This window comes from Sinocyclocheilus rhinocerous, unplaced genomic scaffold (genome assembly GCF_001515625.1).
Source record: "Sinocyclocheilus rhinocerous isolate Xijiao unplaced genomic scaffold, SAMN03320098_v1.1 scaffold1697, whole genome shotgun sequence".
NCBI classification, from domain to species: domain Eukaryota; kingdom Metazoa; phylum Chordata; class Actinopteri; order Cypriniformes; family Cyprinidae; genus Sinocyclocheilus; species Sinocyclocheilus rhinocerous.
The window spans coordinates 284,489-309,365 of NW_015629509.1; the positions used below are offsets into that span (position 1 = coordinate 284,489).

Below are 24,877 nucleotides of genomic sequence, written 5' to 3' on the forward strand. Positions count from 1 at the left end.
AATATCTGAGTTACTTTTTCAAAAAACTAACGCCAGATACTTTGTTTTCCCATTTATTGGTTGTAATGCATTACTTTTAAAAGTAACTTTCCCCAACACTGGTTACTAGGATGTTCTAAGTGGTTGCTAGGGTGTAGCTAAAGCAATCACTTTGAACATCCTAGTCCTGACATCCTAGCAATGTGCCTAAAACAGTCAAAACACCTTAGCAACTGCATAGCAACACCCTAGCAACCACCCAACTATGTTGCTATGTGGTGACTGTTTTTAAGCACATTGCAATGCAGTTACTAGGATGTTCTAAGTGGTTGCTAGGGTGTAGCTAAAGCAATCACTTTGAACATCCTAGTCCTGACATCCTAGCAATGTGCCTAAAAACAGTCAAAACATCCTAGCAACTGAATAACAACACCTTGGCAACCACCCAACCTTCTTACTAAGCAATTGCTAGTGTGTTCTGATTGTTCTATGCAGTTACTAGTATGTTCTAAGTGATTGCTAGGGTGTTGCTATGCAGTTGCTAAGTGCGAAAGCAAGCACTCAGAACATCCTAGTAACTGCATGACAATGTGCTTAAAAACAGTCAGAACACACTAGCAACCACATAGCAACATCCTAGCAACCACCCAACTATGTTGCTATGTGGTGACTGTTTTTAAGCACATTGTTATGCAGTTACTAGGATGTTCTAATGAGCAACACCCTAGCAACTAGTGATTGCTAGGATGTCATTACTGTTTTTACGCACATTATTGGTGTGCTAGGACTAGGATGTTCTAAGTGATCACTTTAGCAACACCCTAGCAACCACTTAGAACATTCTAGTAACTGCACAGCAGTGCTTAAAAACTGTCACTGTGTAGCAGCATAGTAGGGTGTTGCTATGCGGTTGCTAAGGTGTTCTGAGTGTTTCAGCACATTGCTGTGCAGTTGCTAGGATGTTCTAAGGGGTTGCTAAGGTGATATATGATATTTCAGTCCCTAAATACGCTGTTCTTGGAGTGTTGACTATTTGCTCCAGGTAGTCTATGTGAATCCCCAAGACCATTCTTGTTGTAATTAACTTGATGAGCTCAGAACTCATTATTTTTACATTGTTCTGCCCCCCCCCCGGCATAAATCCTGTTTCTCATTATTGCCCTGATTAATCAAATCACACATTGTAGTTCATCTGTGTTGTTCATTTATGCAACATTTGGGAAATTAAACTAAATAACCCTTGATGATCAAAAAGATAACTGTTCATCTGGCCACATGGATTTATTGATCGGATGTAATTCCTAATGTCTATGGTGAGCTAGATTTTGTGATCTGCTGTGTTGTGCGGCACGTGCTTTCACTCTACATTCACGAATCAGCAGCCTGGAGCTTGTACAAAAGTGTCCATGGCAACAGACTGAACCCATGCCAAGTTATTTGGTCCTAGTGTGCTAAAGATAGACGCACAGCACACGGGAAAGTCTGCACTGCGTGAGATTCCTAAACAATCAGCACCTGTACCTCTTACTGTAAAAACACTACACTAACAAGACACCTATGCTGAAGGAAACCGCTTAATAGAGGAGATCTGGTCCTACTGATAACCCATGGTATAGTGATAGTAACTGGATATATTACCATGGTACTTTGATATGTAGCATGATACAGAATGAGTACCATAGTCATTTACCATGCTATCTAAAATGGTACTCCTACTTTGTGTTAACTATACATACAAAAAATGCTGTGGATTGTACCATGGTGCAGTGATGGTGTAGGATGGTAAAACTATTGTATTTTGAAATGCACCATGGTATTTCCAAGAATATAAATGATACTACCATGGTACATGGTCTAAATTGCCATTGTATTAGCACAGTACCATGTCCAAAAAACTGTGATAGTAGTGAATTAAAGATTACCATATTATTTCTATGCCAGTATATTTATATGGTAGTCCTAGATTCTTCAAAGAGTACCATGGTATTACCAGATTCTAAAAGCTTTGTTATTATCACAGTACCATGAACAAAAAACATAGAAATACTATGGTATGTTTTGTAAGTGATAAAAGTGAACATCAGTGTTGTTTTGATGCACTTTGATATTTAAATGAGTACTGTACGATTGCCATATACATGTACCATGTTATTTACATGGTACAAAGGTACTTCAGATTCTACCATGATGTAGCATGGTACAGAATGATTACCATAGTCATACACCATGGTATCCAAAATAGTACTTCTAGGTACTTGGTGTTAGCCATGCTTACAAAAAGTACTGTATAGGTAGCATGGTATAGTGATGGTGCAGGATGGTAATACTATTGTACTTCGAAATACACCATGGTACTTCCAAGAATATCAGTGTGTGTGTGACATCATCTCTAAAAACCATAATACTATTGTATAGGATATTAATTTACAACAATAATCTTTAGTAATGCACTCTCTCTCTCTCTCTCTCTCTCTCACACACACACACACACACACACATACACACACACATAAAGGGGACAGCTTGCAGGGTGAACACAGAAAACTAGGACATTACTGCAGGCTACGCCTCATACAACACCCTCACAGCCTGCCACATTCCCGCTGGCCCTCTAATGAACGGAAACCCAGGGCGGATCTGTCACCAGAACGCTGTCCTGCACAGCCTGGAAATGGTGGAGCCAAGCTGCCTACACACAGTCTGTCATATAGGGGAGGAGAGCAGAAGAAATCAAAACATGTCAAATAAAACTGTACCTCCATTTGAACAGCTGTGAGAAACACAGACCTTTTATGAATCTGTCTGTTCCAGATGCAGTTGTGATGTTGAGAATTCAACTCGGCTGGACCCGCTGAATGACAGCTTGACGTGTTTGATGCACCAGTCAATGTTTGTTTGTTGGCTCAGATAGATAGCCTCTCTTTCACAACCCTCCAGGAGAGCGATAGAGAGGAGAGGGGGAAAAGAGAACGAGAGATCAGTAAATTCTTTTGTGAATGACATGGATGCATAGATAGATAGATAGATAGATAGATAGATTGAGAAACAGAGTCTGCAGTGGCCTCGTTCTTATTGGATGCAGTGAGTGGTAAAAGTGAAGTGGCTTCCTCTGATCCATTAGAGCGTCTTTCCCTCATCAGCGAGACAAAGAGGCTGTCAGAACACTGGAGTGACTCTGATCTCCCACCCACGACACACAAACAACCCACAATGCTCTCCTGATCTCACTGGGCTGTCAATCTCACTGGGGAGAACATTTCAATGGTACTTTGAGTTGATTATTAAAATTTTAAATAACCATGTTCTATTTGAATATATTTAAAAATGTAATTTATTCCTGTGATGGCAAAGCTGAATTTTCAGCATAATTATTCCAGTCTTTAGTGTCACATGATCCTTCAGAAATCATTGTAATATGTTGATCTTGTGTTTAAATTTTTTTTCTTATTTTTGTGCATTTATTTGAAATAGAAATTCTATTCAACTCTATTCAATAATTCCTTTGGGAGATCTGCTTACAGTCAGAGCTCGAGCTGGTTATAGTGTGAAACCGTTGTGCAGGAACACTTGAATCCATGCATGTGGGTGTGAAAGAGAATGAACGGAAGACAGAGTTAACCTTTACTGTTAGCTTTGCATGAAAACCAACAAAACAGCTGCTGATGATGATGACTTAAGTTTGCAGTAGACATTCAGATCAATACATACAGTGGGTACGGAAAGTATTCAGACCCCCTTAAATTTTTCACTCTTTGTTATATTGCAGCCATTTGCTAAAATCATTTAAGTTAATTTTTTTTCCTCATTAATGTACACACAGCACCCCATATTGACAGAAAAACACAGAATTGTTGACATTTTTGCAGATCCACTGGACGCAACAAATGCCTAGTTTATAATGGGTTTTCATGTTTTTGAATCATCGCTCCGGCCTGACAGGGCATCATCACAATATGGTGAGGGGCGTAACATTTCCGTCTCACGCTTGAGGTACTCGGCCAATCACAACGCACTGGATAGCTGGCCAATCACAGCACACCTTGCTTTTTCAGACTGATGAGCTTTGTAAAAATCGACGCGTTTCAGAAAGGCGGGGCATAGAGGAGAAACAATAATGTACAGTATGGGGAAAATAATGTGTTTTTTTAACCTTAAACCGCATAAACACATTTCATTACACCAAATACACAAAATACTGTTCTTTTTAGCAGCATCATATGACCCCCTTTAATTAATTTATCGGTGCCTTATTTTAATTGCTTTCAGGCTGAAAGTTACCTGAGATTCTAAACAGACCAATTAAGTACCTTTTTGTTTATGTTTCTGGGCTGTTATATATGTTTCCGATGCAGCTGTTGTGCTTCCTGAAAAAGACACAGCAGCATATGAATCGCATTGTACACGCGTGAACCACTCATTGTGAGTCACAATGGCATGTGAACATATAAAGTTTGACAAATATTCCTTATACTGTTTCGGATGTTTATGACCCTACAAAGCTCCAGCTGTCAGCTGTAGCCGTTTTTGATAAAGGTAGGCTACTGTTGCCATGGCAACCCAAAAAAAAAAACCTGCAGTGAGAGCAGACCAAGCCTTTCATTTCTATGTTTTTAACAGAACTAACTGGAGTTTGAGTAAAATGTGAATGGTGCTGCCTCTGAAAAACTCGCCGCGTGGTTGCTGTTGATGGGGGCCAGGTATGACTGGGAGTCGATTCCAAAAATAATTGATTCGTCGATTCCGAGGCACGAGTCGATTCCACTCAACGGACATGTCTGAGCGTAACAAATTATTTGCGAACCCGCTCTGAATCAAAAGATTCACGAACACGCTCCAAAATTCCAATCTAAATCAAATGATACGCACTCCGAAGTCTCGATCTGAATCAAATGATTTGCGATCCACGATCCGCAAGTTCTGATCTGAATCAAATGATTCGTGAACCCGGTCCCGAGTCCCGATCTAAATCAAATGATTTGCGATACGCGCTTTGAAGTCCCTATCTGAATCAATTGATTTGCGATATGCGATCCAAACAGTGAATCATTTTGCGACTCGGTTTAAGCATAAACATCTTAAAGACATCTAATAACTGTCTATTTGACATCTGATAAGAAACGTCCTATATAGACCTATATAGACCCACAAATAATAGGCTATGTCTTGCGGATGTAAATGCAGACGTCAAATAGATGTCTCCGTGATGTCATTGTGCGTCCTTGTAATTTACCATTAATATCAATGTAGGCTATGGGTAAATAAATGCTTCAACCTGTAGCTTCTTCACAGGAAATGACTAAAACAATCTCCCACCTGTGCTGGATTTACTGACTTGGCTTTGTTTGTGTGTGGTGGGATTTGGGGGCTGAAGGCCTGCATTTCTGCCCATGTAATGACTGGATCAAAGGTTCGTAGAGGGAAGTGAATCTCTGGCAAGGGTTCTGTAACATTCTCCAGCCTGATATGAGCATTCCTCCTGTGTGAAATCATTTGGCCTGCTATCAGATCTAGTTTATTCTTGATTAGAGAGTAAGAGGCCTGCCCATGATACTTTTAAACTGTTTAAACACATTTGTTTATTCAGTATTAATATCCAAACATCTTTATATCCACATGTTCACATGTTTAAGCAGTTTAAAAAATGTCACAGACTATTGCATTATCATGCATTATATATTTTTTATTCAGGATTAAAAATTGGGCTTTGCATTTAATTGCCCCCCCAAAAAAAACCTTCAAGGTAAGGTTATAATTCTCAGTAGAATATATAGGAGGCAGGGGGGTTGTTACAATCCTAGTGAATTTCTTATTTATAAATCAAAATATTCTCTTATACAGACAGGGCTGATATCTTGCTGTGTATCTGTAGTGAGCACCAGCCACCAGCAGATGACAGGAAAACTCAACTGATCTTCTGCACCCATCGGATTGTGAGGAACAGAACTAAAATGCCAATGCAGAAAATAGACATAATGATGTACTAATTTATGAATGTATTTCATGAAATGCCTGTACATTTGTATATGTTTTATTTAGAAACCACATTCTTTTGCTGTCTGCTTGAATCCATCATTCGTCATACTTCTAATTTTCTACTTTTTTCAATTATTTTCCTTTCCATGGCAGATCTAGCACCCATGCATCTGTTCACCCATGCAGTAGCAACAGTACAACCTCATGTTCCATCTAAAGTGGTCAGGACTCTCCTGACTGTCCCCTAATCAGACACACAACAAGATGAAAAATAGACGGCATAATAAAGAAGGTAGACGGCATAATAAAGAACCTCCTCCTTAGTTCCACAGCGCATTTTTTATTTTGGTCGCGCATGCGGACCTGCATAATGTGCACCCCTGTTCATAAATCATTTTAATATGTGTTCTAATGTTCTAATATGTTCTAAAATGTTGTGCTGATAAATATGTTTTGGAAATTAAGATACGTTTTTCAGGATCTTTTGTAACATATGTTTTACTGTGATTTTGATGAATTTAAAATTTAAATTCAATTTAATTTAATTTTCTGAAAAAGAAAAAAATTATTTCTTAAAAAAATCTTACTGACATTTACTTTTAAATTGTATGTTTTACCTTTTTTATTTTCTTTTTGAGACTATCTAGATCTAGTCACTAATGAAGGTTGTGGGACTATGCTGCCTTATTGTTTGCATGTTATTTTTATGGAAAAAAAAAAACGTATATATAATACTGTTATAATAAATGTTAGTAGTTAATAACCTGGGCCAGAATGATTGTTCAAGCTAGTGTGCTACTAAAATCCGCTTTCATCTTCATAAACTGAATGGAAATGTATGTCTGGCCATCGCTCTATAAATGTCAGCACGGTGCTAGAGAGAACATTGTGGCAATTAGCTTCACGGCTCACTGCACTGCTAATCGTGCAACGCCGCGTGTGAAAAAGCGACATGTGTCATTTGTCAGAAATGAGGCCAACTCTTCATGATGAGTGTATATATTTATATGATTATACAGGTGTAAAGGTGAGTCTAGGGCTTAACAGTTTCCTAGAACCAAACAGCAAGTGTGACAAAAAGAAATGTAAATGAATCTGACAATCTTGGGAAAACCACCCTAGTGTGTGGATTCAGTTTTAATTTGTCGTGAGGTGAGCCATACTTTCCTAGAAGAATTTTGTTTTGCTCAAGAGTTGCTCTTTAATTTCTCAGAGTTCCAAGTTACGTTTCATTTCAGTATCAAATTTGTCAGATGTTTCTCCTAAGGCTCCTTTCATAAATTTATGTATGCGCTGATGTTAAAATTCTGGCTGATATACTGATAAATGGCCAATATAACAATTTTATGCTATTTTGTCAATAAGTAAATTTAAAGGCATAAGTAAATTTAGGCATCACAACATTATAATGTACAGTATAAAATGAATATTTAATTGAGCATTGATATTGTGCATCCCTAGAAGAAATAAAATTCAAAACAGCTGAGGGGATGTTTACCAGTGTTGGGGAAAGTTACTTTTAAAAGTAATGCGTTACAATATTGCGTTACTCCATAAAAAAAGTAACTAATTACATTACTTCGTTACTTTTTATGGAAAGTAATGCGTTACGTTACTTTTGCGTTACTTTTAAAATCTGGACAGGGCTTGCTTGTTTGTTTTTAAAATAAAAAAGTTCTATTTTTGGCAAATATAAAAGCCTTTTCACACCAAAAGTGAAAGGAATAAGCCTCAGGCTGAAGGAAATGTAAATTTACGTCCGTACAGTAGAATGCAGAAGAAGAAATTTCAACACACTTCAGCAATAAAAAAAGACACACAAATGTTTTTCTAGAGTAATTTTTTTGCTTATTAGTACGATTGAACTGAATCATCGAAGGTCAGAAGTAAAGACATTGGTTAATAGAATGGGATTAAATACATAAAGGATATTTGTGTTGTTTAACATTAAATTGACATAAAACTATGTGTTTATGCACTTTGGCCGTTCATTTACATGACAACAGCATTTTATTTTTGAAAACGGGTTTCAAAGTTCGAGTTTTTGAAAATGATATCATTAATTGTCTCTGTGTAAATTATGAAAACGTGAATTTGGGAAAACAGTGACGTCACGTGCATTACATGTTCAGTCTATAAGTGTGCGCAAGTTTCTTTACAAAGCGAGATCACCAACTACTGGCCTGGCATGCATAATACAGCGGTTTAGTCGTTTGTGTGGATCCATGTGACCTGGGATTGTTTTGACAAAGTTAAAATGCAACAATAATCAATACACAAAACATTTCAAAAACACAAAGGAGAAACTTTTTGTAGTACATCGTTGTCGTGTAAACTTACACTGAGTCTGAAGTTATTGACATACAGTAAGAGTAAATGGTTTAATATGGATAGAAGTCATAATTTGGTCTTGGAAGAAATTGATGTGAAATTTTGTGAGCCCAGTTTGTGACATTGTTGAGGTATCCTAAGGAGACACATGTGAGATTACTGGAGTCTCTCTTTAGTTTGTGCAGCACAGATTTAGGCTTGTGGCTAGTTAAATGAGCAATCATCAGACACCTTCGTCATTGTAAACATTCCTCCTCCATTATACAAGTCCATGTCTCTTCGGATGTCAATTTGTGTTTTAGTCACCCAACACCCACAGATATGAGGCTGAGCAAATGCATCTGTTTCTAACTATTTGATTGTAGGCTGCTAACAAACAGTTTTACCTCCCATGAGAATCACACCTAAAACCTTCAGTGTCTGCTTTGAAAGCAAATCTATCCATAGATGAGCAGAGAGAGATAGACAGCTTTTGTGGAGTTTATTAAAACAAAGCAAAAAAAATTCACATAAATTTGCATATTTTTCCTTAATTGCATAATTAATTAAATTCAGAGTCAGTTCAAGGTTGCATAAAATCAGTAGCAATGCAGACTTGGTATATAGCGTACAACAAAACAGGAATAATCCAGAAACAACCAAAAACAAATCCGGGTCGGGAGTTATTAATGTTTCTGACATTTAAACCTTTGCTAGAACAGAAAGAACAAGAAAAGATTTGGTCGATTTGGATATTAAATATGATTTAATCATCAATCATTGATCTTCTTCAAGCACTTACATGCTGTTTATTTCTTTCAGGATCCAGAAATAATGAAGACCCTTCTGAAAGTTTGCTGTCGTGATGACAATCATGAGCCACGGTTTACTGTTCGATGCCATGGCAGTGAAGGTAAAACTGGCAAAATATCACTCCAAAAACTAATTAACATTTCATATCTCGTCATATGTGGCCCAGTTTCAGCGCTGCAGTGAGTGTGTTTTGTCTAAAACAACAAGATCCTTTCCTGGCTGTATAAACATAGTTTATATGACAGCAGTGTCTTTTTGAGAAACATTTCATTATTGTTTAATGTAGATCAGAATGGACAGTATTTTCTTTTAGACTTTGCCGTATTTTCTTCCCCAATGCTTACCATTTCTGCAGTAAAAATATTTATTATTGAATTATTATTTCACTTCATAAAACATTTCAAAGTCAACATCAAATCAAAAGCATTCCTATTTACATTAATAAATATGCCTGGTCTTATTGTGCATGATTCATCGGTGCAAAAAATGTTCTAATTAAATATTTTTGTAAATATTAAATGGGTTGGCAATGCCATTTTATGTCGACTTAAATTACATAATCATTTAAATGCCAAGCTCTTGAATTTTCCACATCATCTTGATTCTTATTTCCAGTAATGGAACGCATTCCTTTGGCTTGTATTACAAAAAAAAAAAAAAAAAACTTGAATGGGGTTTGATTACAAAAAAAAAAAAAAAAAACTTGAATGGTGTTTGAAATCCCTGTCGCCTCCTCCTCTGCATCAAGCCAGTGAGCGTTTTATTAATAAAACGCCAGCTTGCCTGTGTGGCACATCAGGGGCCGTTCATGAAAAATTCAGAGGTGTTTAGGTTGACATGATCCACAGAACAAATCTAATCAATCTGCTAGCAGCCCGTGGTTAAAGTTTGAAAAACCAGTCACAGTGTTTCATCAGTATGCTGAAATATGAGAATTAATATACAATGATCAATTACAAAAATACAGGCACATAAAATATATATTAGGAAAGTAATCATTTAAAATTATTTTAAAATGTATTGTGTTGTATACAGTAATTTAGTTCTATTATGTCAGAATTAATATTTGGTGATCAATTACATCTGATAATTATCAAAGTAATGATTAAAAATATTATAAAATTAAATTATTGTGTTTTATTTGATAATGATTTCAAAATTTAAATTGTAATTTAAATTGAATTTTATATATACAATATCCATAAGAGATCAAAGAGATCCAGAGGTGTTTTCAATGACAATGTCTGTCTGTCTACACCACTATATTGATGGAGCAGCTGTCTAGACTCTATACAGTTGAATTGTATGGAGGTGGTAGAGGTGAAGGCAGTTTGAAGAGCTGGCACTCCATAAAATCAATGGGAAAAAGTTCCCTTACCTCTCTAAAGCGGAATTTGTTTGTTGTGGAGAATGTAGCTCAGCTGAGTGTGTTGAAATGCTGTACTTCCCTGAGGATGGAAACGAAAAGACATCTTCACTATCATGAATACTAACTATAATCCATCAACTAGAGTGAGAATTGCACATGGTCTTTAGGGATGCAGAAACTGCAAATGAAAGTTACTTGAAGCCTTTGTACTTCCATTCAAGCTTTTTTTTTTTGCACCAGATACGCTGCGCAGTGTCTCTCTAGTGTGCACTGGGCCCAGAATTTGAGACAACATCTCTGACTTTCAGTTTGAAATCATTGTGTCATATGTTGTGTTAGAGTAATTTGGCTGTATGTTACATTTAAAACACCCTTTTGTCTTGTTACGATAACAACACTGGCCGTTAAAAATGTGAATTTAGATGTTTTTGGTGTGGTTTTCAAAAAGAAAACAACAGTTCTGTTACAATTTTAAATGATGTTCTAAAAATTTTAGTTTTTTTTTATTTAGAATTTTGTAAATGTAACAAAAAATCTAAAAAAACAAACAAACAAACAAGCAAAACGAAACAAAACGGTCAAAAAATGTTTCATGCACTTTTGAGGAAAAATTACTAGATTTACCGAATTAGGTTAGTACAGCATGATCAAATCAAATATCTGTTTATTTTGTTTTATATTTATTTAAAGATATTTGCATTGCTCTTAATAATAGGTAACCTAGAATCTGTATATTATATTTAATAAATATATTACTATTTTAAGCTATTATTTGTGGGGGGGGAAAGTATTTGTTAATTTAGGGCAAATTTTAAATTCTGAAGAGGTATACATACATTTTCTGCTAATTTCTTCTGTGTTTTCTGTACAATTTTTTTTTTTTTTGCAAAGACTCTATCACCTTTATTGGGATGAGTGGACCAGACTTTATGCCACTTTTTATGGTCACATTTACCTTTGTAAAGAGAAATTCGGCAGGCAAAACAGGAAATTTATGCAATCTGGAATTTTGGCATGTGGATTTCACAATGGATACAAGTTTGTTAAACTTTGAACATGCAGTGGGCCATTTTGAAGCTGCTTATTTGGAATAGTGACCTCTGACTATCGCTACACCATTGATAATGTGCAGTGGACGTTTGCCTGCTGCGAAAGTTTCACTAATGTGACATGCACTTAAAGAATAGCTTTCTGTCAGTTAGGCTTCAAATCTGAATGTTCCTGGTCAGTTGCAGTGTTCCATTAGTAAAAGCTGTTGGACACAGACTGCAGTAAATATTTGAAGCATCTTTAATGCTGTAATCAATTGCATTCTACATTGTGTATTGATCCATACATACCCACAGGTCATTGTGGGTATGTCAAAATATCACCCAAAGTGTGAAGATACCATGTGTATTTCAAATTGGACAAACAACTAGCTTTCACAATCAGGTCTTTGTTTCATTTCCCAGCTGCCCCTGTGCCATTTCTGCCCATATCCTATACAACATGATATGAAGTTTTGACCTTTCAGAGCTCATATGCTGTGAGGTAAATATAAAATCAGCGATGTATAAATAAACTGTGATGCTGACAAATGGTTGTTCCATTAAGGTCACTGCTGCACTTAAAGGGCATTCATTAGCATTTCAATTTCTAATGGCATTGGATGGTTGCAGCTTTAAAACAAGGACATCAATTTGGCATGTAAATTTCACAATTTACGTAACTTAACCTTACTTTAAGGAGTAGTTCATCCAAATATGAAAACTCAGTCATTATGCACTCACCCTAATGTCATTCATGAGAAAATTTTAAAGGGGTCATATGATGCGATTTCAAGTTTTCCTTTCTCTTTGGAGTGTTACAAGCTCTTGGTGCATAAAGAAGATCTGTAAAGTTGCAAAGACTAAAGTCTCAAAACCAAAGAGATATTCTTTATAAACGTTAAGAGTCAAACTTTTGACTCTTAAAAAGCAAAAGCACTTTATTTGGCCTTCCGGAAGTAGATGCAATTAGGAATCATTGGTTAAGATTTATTTACAACAGAACAGCACAACCCAGATGTTCGAATTTGTGCAACGCATTTTATCACTGGTTTCCATGCATTTACAACAAATGAAACATTTTATTGTGTACAAAATCCAGATAATGGGTGAGCACAGATGGCAAGGACATGCTGCGCCAGCCAACCAACTACCATTGAGATGAATGAAAATGCAAATGGCTAACAGGTAGCTTCATCAAGTATTTTTGGCACTTTTTCCCCGGTAGGCCTACTGAATGATACCTTAATTTAGGCTAAATCTGCAACCCCGTTTAATATAACATTTATTTTGTATTATTTATATATATTAAATAATATCTTATTTATGAAGAAGCAATAGTTTTTATTATGTTATACCTTATTATTTTTTTTGTTAGATGACAATTGCTCAAATTGCGTGATTTGTGAAAAAGTGGACATTTAATCAAAGTTGTTAAAATATCCATGATACCACTAAGGTCTTCAGCTATTTCTATTTATGAATTTCATGCCCTCTGATTTCAGATGTGCATGCTCTCTGAAGTTCTGCCAACACCTGAACAATCATTCTTATTTCCATCTACTGTATCAGTTATGCATATTTCATCCCACTGTTATTGTATCAGTTTGAATGTCAAGCAAATCACATTAATTATTAATTCATATCCAATACATTATTCAACAATACCTATCCAAAACTAAATTCCTCATCTTTCAGACACGAAATAAATCAAAGGCAATAGTTGCTTGCATTCAGAACCTGTCATTTCCTTGGGAACCCACAGCCCACATTAGCTTTAGCATGTTAGCTACACAGATTTCAAGATCTTGTAGCTTAATAGTTTCCCGGTTAGCACTCCCATATGTTAACTGAACACACAAGTAGTACAGACTAGGATTTAAACAAATGATGTTGGCTGATTTTGAAGAAGTACCGTATTGAAGTAAGTTAGGCTGAAAATAAACATGGCTTTCCCTTACCTTACCCTAACTAGCATGGTACTGTGGTATTTATTTGTAGTTTTACTTGTGGTTACTAACTAGCTGTACACTTAAATTATGTTTATATGGTTCTTTTTCGTAAGATTATGTATATTATGTATTAGCGATTCTGTTTGAGTCATGATGTTTAGAGAATGGAGACTTGAAAATGACAACCACTACTTTACATGTTTTGGCTAGACAAAAGTTTTTCTGTGTGATCCAGAGCTTCCATTGTTAAGTTTATATAGTTTTATTTTTGTTTGGTTTATTTTATCAGTTCATAAGAGATAAGTTGTATCTGGCAGCGCTCGCATTCAATTTAGGTCAATTCACTGACCTACTTTATACTGTACGATGATAATTACACATGGCAGTCTTAATGAGACCAGCGTTTCCTGATCATGAAGGGAGCTTGTGTATGTGTTTGTGTGGCGTCGCGCGTTCTTGATCTGGTGTGAAATTAATGTTTCTTTTAAAACATCCTCATTAAATGTATAGCCATGGATAAAGCGCTGCATGCCAGCTTTGGTTTGCTTAATGCAGGAGACGTAGGATGGTGTAGAGGAAAGGATGTGAGTTATCTAACCGTGCTAATTTTCGAGGATGGACGAAAGACCACAGGCAATGATTTAAACTTGTTACGCCTGAATTTGTATTCGAACCACAGTCTGTCATATTCGTGTATGGCTGTTGACTGTTCTCAGCTGACAGAGAAATCATTCTCACACCATAATATTTATACATTTTTATGACAGTAGTGATGAAGAAACATGAGGCACTTTCCAGGAATAGCATCCCATTCCAATTTCGCCATTTAAGTCCTAGTTCAGTAGTCCAGAAGTTGACAGTATCCAAAAATTAAATATGTCATGGTGTTATAATTTTGGGATAATCTGATGAACTGCAAAAATAAAAAAATGTATTTACATTTTTTTATTTAATATGACTTTTTATTTGATTTATTTTAAAAATAAATAAATTATTGTATTTTTGTTTAGTCAGTATTGTTGTTAAAAAATTATTAAAATCATATTGAGTTTTTAAATGTATTCGGACATTATATTGCATTCAATAATAAAGGCATAGCTCAAGTAAAATAAACAGAACATTTGTAATAGTTAATTTGCCATTTTTAAAAGAGTTTTTGTGCCTTATTTGTGGAAAGTGCCATTACAAATGTGCAGCCAATTCATTATTGAAGAGACTCAGCAGTTTTAAATGACAAATGTTTATTCAAACACTGATACAGCACAGTTTTTCTTCATCTACCCTGTTTACTGGAGTAAAACAGAACCATGTAACGATAGAAACAAACTGTTTGTATTCTCAAAGGTGACATACATTAACAGAGTTTGACATTATTTTTCTGTCTGGTCGCTGCAACATTAACACGTAACATCACTGCAACAGGTTCAACTGGATTCATTCCTATCCAAACTGAACCTCATGTCACTGTGTCGATGACAGTTACACAGAGTGCTACAGAGTAAAACTTTCCTCAGAAAACACAAACTGCTACCAGCATGCTTAATGCATTTCTAAAATCGTTAGCGCACATTAACGGGTATCCAAACAATCTCTCGACATGTTAGAGATAACATACAGTGTATTCTGGTGTGACTTTATCTATAAAGATTGTCAACAAGTCATTTATATTCAGTATAAATAATCACATACGCAGTTGCTACACAAATGCATAATTTACAAAAAGGAAACCAAAAATAAATGTGAAATATCAAACTACCATGCACTGGCTATAGCTGTGCTGAAAGAGTTTGTGGTTTATAAGAATACAGACTTCTATAGAAATGTTTCAAAACTGAATCTTCCGTTTAAAATACCCTTTGGCACATTCATTTACAGTTTATAAAAAATTACACAGTAAATGATCATGGAATTAAATGTCACTGCTGTAGTTTTTAACAGCTGACACTAGATTTAATGAGCCACTTCTCACTCATTGCAAATCTCTTTGTGAACAGTAAAGCCATTTAAATTTTTTTTTTAGTGTGCGGCTACACAAGTGTATACAGTATAAAACATTTAATATGATTGTTTGGCCTAAAAAGCTGGAGCTCACAGTGGAATAACCACAGTTAGAAAATCAACGTGGAATATCGTTTTGCTACTAATGCAGCTAACCTTTAAATAACTATGACATAAATTCAGAATTATTTGAAGGGAAACAAGTAAAATGAATTCTGTTATGCAAATATACATTTGAGAAAAGAGTGGAAGACAGACATTAGGTGCAATAATAATGTTGTTGTTTTTTCACAATAATAGTCTTAAATGGAAGTATGGAAATCTCATTAGTATTCATTGGTATTTGTACGTAAAATGTAGTTCTTTTTTATTTTTCTCTTTTGGATAGACACCGATACATACAATATTATGTGTCTAATAAAATATACATGAATGTGCATTTTACGTGCAAATTTCTACAGATACAGTACATACAGTATGTAAAGTATTTGTATTGCAAGTAGTAAACGTGAAGTGCATGTCATTTAATGACTATCATTTGCTACAGAGAATATTCCAAGCACTTATGGTCATAAGAAATTTCAAATGACAGTTTTCAGAAGAGTGCACTGCACTATTTTTTTCTATTTTCTTCTTAACTTTTTGTTTTTACATAATGTTCTCAGAATTGGGCAGCACCAAGTTTAAAAGTTATTTATAGAATACAAAAATAAGAGTTTCAGCTAGCATAGTTATCAGTGTATAAATAAGTGGAAGTATGACTATATGGAAAATCTTTTAAGATATCTGAGATGTTAAATACTTAAATACAGTGTTGCAGTTCAATCTTGGCACGGTCACAGTTCCAGCTTCACAGTGTTTCACTAAAGGTAAGACCATTTCCATATGATATACTGTCATATGTTTACAATGTCGTTATCACAAAAGTAAACAAAATTCTGACCAAAATCTGGATTTTGTGCTTTTCTTGCAGGTGATGCCATTGGAGATGTGTAAAACATAGCATATGTGTCTACACAACACCCAACCTCTTCTGGTTTCTTCATTTTTTTGTTTGTGTCAAGATAATTACTGACTACTCTTTGAAAACTGGGGTGGTGGATGTTCCCTTGTAAAAAATATTCCTGGTATTGTCTGGACTGTTTCCTCTTTCAGGGATAAGGATCCTGGTTTTTCTGCGCAAGCTCGAATCGCGACTCTCTGGACCAGATTCAGTCATTTCCATGGGAGTGACCCGGATGGTGGAAATGGTCTGGTTGGGATGGTGGTCACTACCTGCTGTAGATAAAGTAGGGACAGTTGGCACTGCGACGACTTTAGGAGCATTAGAGCCATTCTTCTTTCTGTCCGTAGAACTGTTCCCATCCCTCACGAATTCTGAGCTCTCCGAGTCTCGATTCAAGTCATTGAGCTCAAATGACTGTCTGAGGCTGCTTTGGGACTTCCATGTCCAGGAGCCACTTCCATCCGTGGAGTGCGCATGCACCAGGGGTCGGCCGTTCTCTGGATGGGCTTCCACCCGAATGATGGCTCCAGTGCTGCCTTGACCTCCAGACTCCTCAGTTAGGCTCTTGTAGCGCTGCAGAGGTGCAGTGGAGCTGGTGTGGCTGCTGCTCTCAGAACTGGGAGAGCTCCCCTGCAGGAGACCTTGCTGCTTGGACATTGCAATGACCTGCATGATGCGCGGCTGGCCATTAGAGTTAGTCCTAATCACCGGTACCTCCCCACCCTTCTCCCCAGTCTTCTCTATGCTTTTAAGCCATTTGTCACGGGCATTACTGGTATTTGGCAAGCCACCCATGTTCTCCTGTGTCTCCTCTGGGATGTGCACCAACTGCGAGGAACCAGGCCGAGACTGCATGGGTATCCGAGCACCGCCAGCAATTCCACTGGGGTTGCTTGGTAGTGTTGTACTTCCAGTGGCCATTTTTAGGTATGGGGTTCCAGGTCCCTGATGTTCACCGTTGATTCCCACAGAAAAGGGTTCGGAATTGCAGCGGACATCCATGCTGTTTGGAGGGGACAGTCCTGGTCCGCCTTCCATGGCATGCAGGGAGTGTTTATGGTTCTCGTTCTTACTCTTCCATTGCATCAGCAGCTGCTTCGATCGACTCGAATCTACCGAGGAGGTGTGGATAGTGGCGTTGCGGAAAGCAGACTCGTCCATGGCAGACATATGCACTCTGGGCAAGGTGTTGAAGGTCACCATGTTCTCCTTGTGTGGAGGACTGCAGGTGATGACCTCCACATCTCCACTTGGTCTTTTCAGGCTGCTAAGAGATCCAGCCTGGTGGTGTTGGGTGTTGCGATGCAGGATGCCCTCGGAGCAGGAAGATGAGAGACCATCGCTGCCACTGCAGCTCTTGGCAGGTAGGTGGTGACCTTGCTGGCAAAGGTCAGCCATAGTTCGATGAGAATCGCGAATGTGAAGCTGACTTGTCTGTTTCTCCTTGCTCGGTTGGAAGTTTCCTACAGCAAACAAACCCTGGATGGACAAAACACAGTATTTCAATTGTATTTCCTACCATACTTAAAGAGTTAGTTCACCCCAGAATGAAAATTCTGTCATTAATTACTCACCCTCATGTCGTTCCAAACCCGTAAGACCTTCGTTCATTTTCGGAACACAAATTAAGATATTTTTGATGGAATCTGAGAGCTCTCTGACCCTCCCATCGAAAGCAATGCAACTGTAATGTTCCCAGGTCCAGAAATGTAGTAAGGTAAAACAGTCCATGTGACATCAGTGGCTCAACTTCAATTTTGTGAAGCTACGAGAATAATTTTTGTGTGCAAAGAAAACAAAAATAGCAATTTATTTAACAATTCTTCTCCCTCGAGTTACGTCTTCTGCCATTTTGGAGAGTACCCAAGAATGTAATTAACGTAATCAGCGTTGTTTACGTTCGGGGGGGAAAGCGCGCACATGAATGTAATCGGCGTAATCAGCGTTGTTTACGCTTACGGTTAAACGTGCGTATGCGTTGTGATTCTCTCAAATGGTGGAAGATAGTAACTCGGGGGAGAAGAATTGTTGAATAAAGTTGTTATTTCCCTGTTGAAAAAAAAACAGCATATGCTAGTTAGGTATGTTTTGAAGCATGGCTGCTGGTTTGAGTTTTCTTTGCACACAAAACGTATTCTTGTAGCTTCACAAAATTGAAGTTGAGCCACTGATGTCACATGGACTGTTTTACCAATGTCCTTACTACGCTTCTGGACCTGGGAACATTGCAGTTGCATTTCTGTCTATGGGAGGGTCAGAGAGCTCTCAAATTCCATCAAAAATATCTTAATTCGTATTCCGAAGATGAATGAAGGTCTTACAGGTTTGGAACGACATGAGGGTGAGTAATTAATGACAGAATTTTCATTTTGGGGTGAACTAACCCTTTAATAATAATGGTTTGGGTAACACAATTTACTTGAGTGGGACATGTTCCTGGATCAATATTCTTTTTAATCCTGGAACAACTTTCCTGTCAACTAATCCGATTTTAGGGTTAGACTTAGAGCTTGAGTTTGGAGCATGAAAAAAATTCCAATTCCCTTTTTGGTCCTGGAACAGCTTTTCTGTCAATTAGTCTGATTTTAGGGTTAGGCTTAGGGCTGGAGTTTGGAGCATGAAAAAAAAAATTACAATTACCTTTTTGGTCCTGGAACAACTTTTCTGTCAACTAGTTCAATTTTATGGTTAGGGCTTGAGTTTGGAGCATGAAAAAAAAAAATACAATTACCTTTTTGGTCTTGGAACAACTTTTCTGTCAACTAGTTTGATTTTAGGGTTAGACTTAGAGCTTGAGTTTGGAGCATGCAAAAATTTGAATACCCTTTTTGGTCCTGGAACAGCTTTTCTGTCAACTAGTTCGATTTTAGGGTTAGGCTTAGGGCTGGAGTTTGAAGCATGAAAAAAAAATTACAATTACCTTTTTGGTCCTGGAACAAGTTTTCTGTCAACTAGTTCGATTTTAGGGTTAGGCTTAGGGCTTAAGTTTGGAGCATGAAAAAAATGTCTGATTCCCTCTGATTTTAGGGCAGTGTTAGAGCAATTTTATGGTTAGGGCTTGAGTTTGGAGCGTGAAAAAAAATTACAATTACCTTTTTGGTCCTGGAACAAGTTTTCTGTCAACTAGTTCGATTTTAGGGTTAGGCTTAGGGCTTAAGTTTGGAGCATGAAAAAAATGTCTGATTCCCTCTGATTTTAGGGCAGTGTTAGAGCTTGGCTTATGATTGTTTGATGGGAATGTTGTTCCAGAACCAACAAAAGTCTGATCCAGGAACATGTCCTAGTTAACTAAATCATGGTGTCCATGTTTTATGTTTTAGACATGCAAGTAAACTGCATTTCCAAGACACTTTGTCTTGTGAAATTTCTTTAAAATGCTATTAAATATATGATAATCTGCTTATATTCATCTCACTAGATAAACAGCGATGCCCCCTCCTAGCAGGAAGCCCAGGTAAACATCAATAGCGTGGTTCTTGTGCTGAATAATGCGGGTTAGGCCACATATGATGGCAGAGATGATGAAGGAGAACACCAGAAGAGGCTTCAGCAGTTTGGATGAGTCTGTTAGCGTGCTGTTGAAATACATCTGCACAAGAAAAAGACGATCAAGATCACAGATGTTTTGTGATGTTTCCAAGCCAAAGCAGAATCAGGTAGGGAGCCAGAACCATAACATTTGCACTGCAAAAAAATTCATACACACTTTGATAATTATAAGAATCTTCAAACCAAATTAATTAACCACAGGGAACATGATTCAGCTGATTGAGTGTATCATTATCGCTACACCACTGAAGCACATTTTGTGACTTGGTAAACCCCAGAGTCGTGAGATGGTTGGTACGGTTCCCAGAGACATGAGTCACCACCCACTGACTCAAGATTATTAGACTGACTGTACATAAGATGACAATGTGTAAGGTCATTTCAACAGCTTAAACTGTGCTCTTTTATCAGGCAAATTCATAGGCGCTTTAAGCAAAAGCACATTGAGTATCTCAGCTCATTATAAATAACAGATTCTTTGTTTTATATAATGAATCAAATGACCTTGAGCTTGAGAAAAGAGCTATATAGACTGAAAACCACACTTGAGATCAAGTTTTTTTGATCTCTGGGTTTGACATTAAAACTTAAACAGACAAAACTTAAATAACCTGCCACCTACCAGTAAAGGTGTTTACACTTTACAAATTTTTAGCTCTTTATGTATAAGTGGTGTAAGATTGGTGCATGTAAACACACATTCTTATGACGCCTAGAATACCCAATTTATAAATCCATATGCAAATCTAAATGCCTTTACTGGCATTCTGTTAGCTTATATAATGTGCACATAGTTCATGACAAGAAGAAAAAAGAGAAAAATGTAAAGACTCAAATGTATTCCTACCCTCAAATGGATAATTACACACAAACACACAAAAACACACACACACACACGCGGCTCAAATGGGCCAACACTCCATTTCGCTACTTTGACAAGCTCCACTAAACTGCATGAAGGCATCTGGATGTTGCCGCACAAATTACAGTGGAGAGCTGCTGTCCTTTTATCCACACATCAGGGTCAGTTTTGCACAGAAGGTGACACGAGTGCAGCTCCAATTTTTATCAGTCTCTAACAACACAGTGAATTGAAAGTGCCTGAATGCTTCTGAATGACTGACTTTTACTCACCGAGACATACACGGCAGCAAAGGATGCCAGCGTTGCATGCTGTGATGGGAAGGATTTTCTGAAATAAATTAAAGCAATTGCGATCAACTCTGTCATCAAATGAAAAAGAATACAGCAGACGCATTTGAAATACATCACCTCAGCACCTCTCTTCTAGATGCATATTGTCATATTGAGTTTATATGCGGTAGAGTGTTAGGGGTGGTTTCTAATGTGTTTCTGTATGGTTGGTATAGGGTGGTTTTTAGTGCGTTGCTATGTGGTTGCTAGGGTGTTAAAGGTGGTTTTTAGTGTATCTTTGCAGTTTCTAGGGTTGAAAGGCGTGGTTTGTAGTGCACTGCTATTCTAGATCATAGATATGACTTAAAGGGTTAGTCCACCCAAAAATTTAAATTAGCCCACAAATTACTCACCCTCAAGTCATCCTAGGTGTATATGACTTGAGACCTATTAGACCCCTTTTTAAAATATGTAATATAAGTCTCAGATGTACCCAGAATGCGTCTGTGAAGTTTCAGCTCAAAATACCCCACAGATCATTTATTATATCATTTTGAAAAGGCCTATTTTGAGTGGAAGCAGGAACATGCTGTTTTCGTGCATGTCTCTTTAAATGCAAATGAGCTGCTGCTCCCCACCCCCTTTCCAGAACAGGGTTACTCCTTTAAAGCTGTATCTCAGATACTCTGCCAAAAAATTTTTTGGTTTTGATCATCATGTCTATCGCGCTGAAATCATGCGTTTTTAAGCCATATCAGTTTAAACTTCTGATACACGGTTTTCTGAGCTCGTTTTTTCACAAGCTTGCAGAGAAAGGCTTACCAAAAAAAAAAAAAAAAAAATTACTGGGTTGCTCTTTTTTACATTTGTTGGTAGATGCATTGGGGACCTGATTATAGCACTTAAACATGAAAAAAGTCAGAATTTCATTATATGTCACCTATATGTTACCTTTTTTCATGTTTTTATTTGAAAATCTGATTACAGTTCTCTTCTCATGATTAAACTTCATTCATAAATAAATAAACATTAACGGTCTCCTCTTAAACAGGAAACCATCACAGAAAGCTCTGCTACAACAGCATATACTATATTATCTCTGTCACACAGTAAATAAAAGAGTCTGAAAAAAGATGCGATGTACCTCCACATTATTTAAACTTTTCAGAACACTTTCAGAGGCATCAGATTATACTTGCTGGTCTACAACATGTCCAACTCAGTCTGACAGCGAGTTCCCGAATCATCACAACAGAGAGAATCTCTCCAGACAGAGCTGGAGTTATAAACAGGGTAAACGGTATTTGTGTCAGTGTACTGTACTGTATACTCAGAAATTCATAAGCCACTTCAGTACTTCATTATTTAGTGAATCTACACTAGTGAAGAGATGGTCCACAGCCTCATCTGTTCCCTTGAAAACCAACTTTGTTAAAAAGTACATCAAAAGCTATTCCTTTAATCTACAGCCTCTATTCTTAGGCTGCACTGAGGCTTGGCTCTGATCCATGCAGGCTCTTGTGCCTGTTTCGTTCGTATGAGTATCAGGAGTTCACACTTGAGTAATATTTCAAGACTTTTTTATCAACTTGTCTGTATCAGCGGGGGTTAAGATAATCTATGTTTCACATGACTGTGGCACTGTTAATTCAACAGGGATCTAGGTCCCGGTTCGCCATGAATCAGAGCCGTACCTGCCAGCGTTGATGACAGCGGCGTCAGATCCTGAGCAGATGTCCTCCAGGATGAAGAAACTTTCGTCACAGGAGGTATTGAGGTGAGTGTAGTTGGGCTTGCAGACAGTCAGGAAGTAGGGGGTGGGGTAACCTGTCGACAACTGGATGATGTCGGTAATCAAAGCCGTGGCGCATAAACCAAACACATGAACGCCTGAAAGGAAAAAGACACTGAATGTGATGCACTGATATTTATTCAAGTTGATAAACAATACGTTGGCTGATATGACCAACGCTATCTCACTGCCAATTTGTATGTATTTTACGTGGTGGCTAATTTGTACGAATTCGTATGACCTCACTCGTACGATTTTGTACGATTTCTGTGACGGTTAAATTTTGGGGCGGGGTTAGGTCTGGTCCTTCCTACGAATTTGCCACCTCATAAAATACCTACGATTTTTCACAAATTGTATGAATTCGTGAGTGAGGTTGTACGAATTCATATGAATTAGCCACCTTGTCAAAACTGTACGAATTGCCGTGCGATCGGGTTGATATTAAATATCAATCTGTGTTTTGTGTGAAAACTTTAAAAGGGAAAAACGTACAGTCAAACCAAAATGTATTCAGACACCTTCAACATTTCTCACATTATCACGGTTTATTTGCTATAGTTTAGAACAGTGTTTCCCAACCGGGGTGCCGCGGCCTGTATGACATTATATTCTGCAGTTCTTCCCTGTTGTACCGAATATCTATACTTTTCAAATTATCATATCGAAGTTAGAAATTCAAATATTGTGACAGAATTAATGTTGTAGGGTGCCACAAGTTTGTTAAAATTTCCAAAGGGTGCCGCGACTAAAAAAGGTTGGGAAACACTGGTTTAGAAAATGGTAATAACATATGACTTAAACTGTGTCAGAACAACTTCACCTTGATAATGTCAGATAACTTTGATAGAAAGGTATGTAATAGATTAGGTTGAATAGCTGTCAGTCTGTGGTGTAAAAAGGTCGCATTAGCAATTAAAGAAAAACACTTAAGCAAAACATGGTCAGGTCAAATTGTAAATAATTTTTGGTCCCAAATATTTAGCAATTTTACTGGTAGTCATTTCAAAGAATTCTGCTTCAAAAAAATTCTACATTCCATGTGGGCCCTAATCACAGGTAACGGAATAAAGGCTAATCAGGAGTGAACGAAAGATATCTACAAGAAATGTGACCTACCCACAAACCTGACACCTCGCCGGACGAAAGAGTTAAAGTTGCAGCCGGCGGCGTTGATATCGGCTTCAGCTCCTCCTCTGCACTGCGCTCGGGACAGACAGCAGAACAGAATCCCCTCTCCGATCATGATCTGTGGACATGCAACACACCAGGTCAGAGGTGGAAGTGGATCAAATGTTCAGGATATCTCTCCTCTCAGATTGCACTCAACGGTCTCATACTAACTCTTCAGGAGGTTCTTTTTACCTTGACACCAAACACAGAAACTCTGAAGTGAAGCTACAGATGCCTTTAAACAGAACCGCCATAATGTCCTTGTCTACTTGTAAATGCACAGTTTTGATGAGCCATAATGCAATCAGCTCTCACTTGGGCTGAGAGAGCGGTCGTTTTGATCATCGCACACTTATGTATTAATGCCCATCTTAAGCAGGGCTGTCAGTGTGCATCAAAGACACATCCATCCTTAATCTGCTCCAGATCTGTCCCCGGTGTTTCACCTCCCTGTCTTCTGAAAATCACGCACCCTTTGACTTCTGCACAAACAGCAGAGCTGTGAAGTGCTGCTTTCATGGAGATGAATAATTTCTCAGCTCAACTGGTCACAAGCTTTGTTAAACCTTGTTTGGGTCCTTGGTCCCTTCACTCCAAGCTTTTGTAACCTTCGCCACATTGTAGGAGAATGGCATAGTTAGGTCTGGGCATTTTTAAATTAAAAAAGATTTGAATACTTAATATATAAACCCATTATAAATAATATCTATATTATATAGTCATTATATATTTTTAAATAATTGTTAAATATTATATATAATATAGTAATATATAATACTATTTATTGTTATTTAAAATAAA

The 24,877-nt window shown here is 37.4% G+C and overlaps 1 protein-coding gene across 1 annotated transcript in view; it reads right to left on the reverse strand.

The window, feature by feature from the left end:
- Positions 1 to 16,401: 16,401 nt before the first annotated feature.
- Positions 16,402 to 24,877, reverse strand: part of LOC107739009 (phospholipid phosphatase-related protein type 4-like) — a 16,151-nt gene continuing 7,675 nt past the window's right edge. Inside the window, exons 3-7 of the mRNA XM_016550969.1 lie at positions 24,023 to 24,152; positions 22,806 to 23,001; positions 21,112 to 21,169; positions 19,844 to 20,017; positions 16,402 to 17,907 (exon numbers count right to left, since the gene is read on the reverse strand). Coding sequence (XP_016406455.1) covers positions 16,498 to 17,907; positions 19,844 to 20,017; positions 21,112 to 21,169; positions 22,806 to 23,001; positions 24,023 to 24,152 — 1,968 coding nt within the window. The 3' untranslated portion in view covers positions 16,402 to 16,497. The remainder of the gene's footprint in view (positions 17,908 to 19,843; positions 20,018 to 21,111; positions 21,170 to 22,805; positions 23,002 to 24,022; positions 24,153 to 24,877) is intronic.